The sequence below is a fragment of the Neltuma alba genome, unplaced genomic scaffold, assembly GCF_004799145.2.
Source record: "Neltuma alba isolate B1F8T4 unplaced genomic scaffold, ASM479914v2 tig00011557_pilon, whole genome shotgun sequence".
NCBI lineage: Eukaryota > Viridiplantae > Streptophyta > Magnoliopsida > Fabales > Fabaceae > Neltuma > Neltuma alba.
Genome location: NW_021636216.1, coordinates 393,962 through 396,336, shown reverse-complemented (window position 1 = coordinate 396,336; position 2,375 = coordinate 393,962). Strand labels below are relative to the sequence as shown.

At 35.2% G+C, this 2,375-nt stretch overlaps 1 protein-coding gene across 1 annotated transcript; it reads left to right on the top strand.

Annotated features, from left to right (window-relative positions):
• The first annotated feature begins 1,105 nt into the window (after nt 1-1,105).
• On the top strand, nt 1,106-1,748 carry LOC114714934 (21 kDa protein-like). Its single transcript, XM_028899725.1, has one exon. The coding sequence runs from the start codon at nt 1,125-1,127 to the stop codon at nt 1,728-1,730; it is 606 nt and encodes a 201-aa protein (XP_028755558.1). The 5' UTR covers nt 1,106-1,124; the 3' UTR covers nt 1,731-1,748.
• Nucleotides 1,749-2,375: the final 627 nt, after the last annotated feature.

Below are 2,375 nucleotides of genomic sequence, written 5' to 3'. Positions count from 1 at the left end.
GCGAAGAAGCATTAATGAGAGAATTGAATACTGGAGCTACCATCTGTGATTATTAAGTCTAGCATTCAATACTTTGTTTCTTCAATACTATTGAGCATCAGTGTTTATCATTAAATTTCACTCTGTAAGAGAGTCGATTCCTACTCTTTATTAACTACTATTGAGTGATACTCAAGAGTGTGGACTCTTGAGCGGGTTTGTATCCTTACGGGAGTAAGGGGGAGTGATTGAGTGATTCAATTACTTATTGTACTGAGGCACCAAGAGCCCGAACAATCTTGGAGGATAGTGGAATACTCAGAGGTGTTCTGAGGACTGGACATAGGTCAAGTGGTTAAGACCGAACCAGTATAAATCCTGTGTTTTCTCTTTGCGGTGAAATCTTCCTTAATTCTATCTCTCTGTTTCCGATATTTTTTTATTTCCAAGAATTTTTTTTACTCACCCAATTCACCCCCCTCTTGGGTGAGATTAGTTCTAACATCCCTTGATAAGACCCTTTACAATTAATAGGATATTTTAGAAAAAAATTATAAATTTTAGAGAGAAAATGAAATAATATCTTATATTTATGATTAAATTCAATTCTCAACTAGCTTTTATATGAATATTATTAAGGACTAAGGACCAAAGGTAGCACTTTGTTTTATGAAGAGAAAGAGTGAGAGACATAATGAATGGAATGATACAATATGTTTTTGAAAATTTCAGATATTCCCTAAATATATCTCATAAATAAGATCATGCCTACCACAAAAATTGTATTTTATATATAAAGACTGCTGGAGGGAGCTAGGCGTTTACTGCTAAGAAAGACGAAATGAAATTCTCAAGGACAAAAGAATCACCAGATCAATTATTAGATCTCTTATTATATACTAGTATTTTATTTGTCGAGAAGATCTTTTATAAAACAATATCTTTTCTGCAAAATATCTTTCTCAATGTCCCCATTACTTCACTTTCACGACGTAAAGATATAATAATAGTAGTAGTAAATAATAATAAAACCCATTAAATCACATTTTAATTTGTGTTCTATAAATTGCTCACATCTTCTCTTTTTTTCCTCACCGCCACAATAATAATCCTTGGTTCCTCCTATATCCCATTTTCTGAGAAAGATGAAGACATTTTCTTCTTCTACAAACCATTTCTTCATCTCCATCTTCATAATATTTTTTTCAATAATCTCAATCTCATCATCTACTTCTGAAAAACCCTACCAAGATGCGAACACATACTTCATCAGAACATCTTGTAATTCCACAGCCTACCCAAGGCTCTGCTTTGCCTCCTTATCAAAGCACGCTGGCTTCATACAAACCAACCGCGTCCTCCTGACCAGTGCCGCCCTGAACGTGACTCTGGCGTCGGCAAAGGCGACGTCGGTGATGATTTCGACGATGTCCAAGAGCTATGGGATAATGAAGCCAAGGGAGGCCGCGGCGATGAGAGATTGCCTGGAGGAGCTGCGTGACTCGGTGGATGAACTCAGAAAGTCCATTGGTAAGATGAGTCAACTCGGAGACTCCAACTTTGAGGTCACCATGAATGATGTTCAGACCTGGGTTTCTGCTGCTTTGACTGATGAGAGTACTTGCACTGATGGGTTTCAAGGAGTTAATGGAAATTTGAAGAACACTGTGAGAAGCCGAATTGTGCAGGTGGCTCAACTTACCAGTAATGCTTTGGCTTTCATAAATCAGCTTGCTTCTTCTCATGCTTAACTAATAAATTAGATAAAATCCATGAACTTTCATATTTTCCTATAGATTTCCTTTCAAGTTTTGAAAACCAATACTTTTTTTTAAAATTACTATGAGGGCTCAATGAAAAACTGCAATCATAAAAAATTTTCGATGACGAGTAGGCAATATAAACTTGTCATTTCTACACTGAAAATTACAGAGTTATTGTGAGATTTTTTAGAGATTAAATTTATTTCTCGTGACCTTATAGGTTGAGAAATTTTGTGTAATTTTTCAAGATTTTGTATTGCTTGTCTCCAAAAGTGCGGAAAACGTTGCGTGTATGTGTCTCATGTATGTATGTATGTATGTATGTATGTATGTATGTATGTATGTATGTATGTATGTATGTATGTATAGCATATAATTTTAGCTATTTGATGTATGTAGCCAGTAGTTCGGTCAAGTGTTAATATATGGCTCCAAGCTGGTGGTTATAATGTTGTATCATTGTAAAGTTGTACTATAATGCAATACCTTCTCCGTCTCTAAATGTGTGTAACCTAAAGTTAATTTGCTGCTTTACTTCTCTCGTTTCAACAGTGCATTAATTACATTTGTAGTTTTGCAAGTTCTATCCATAAAATATGTAAAACTTTGTACTCATCATAACAATGGGGAGCA

Bases quoted from the DNA above. Each gene is read 5' to 3' on its own strand.
- LOC114714934 (XM_028899725.1), top strand. From the start codon at position 1,125: ATGAAGACATTTTCTTCTTCTACAAACCATTTCTTCATCTCCATCTTC.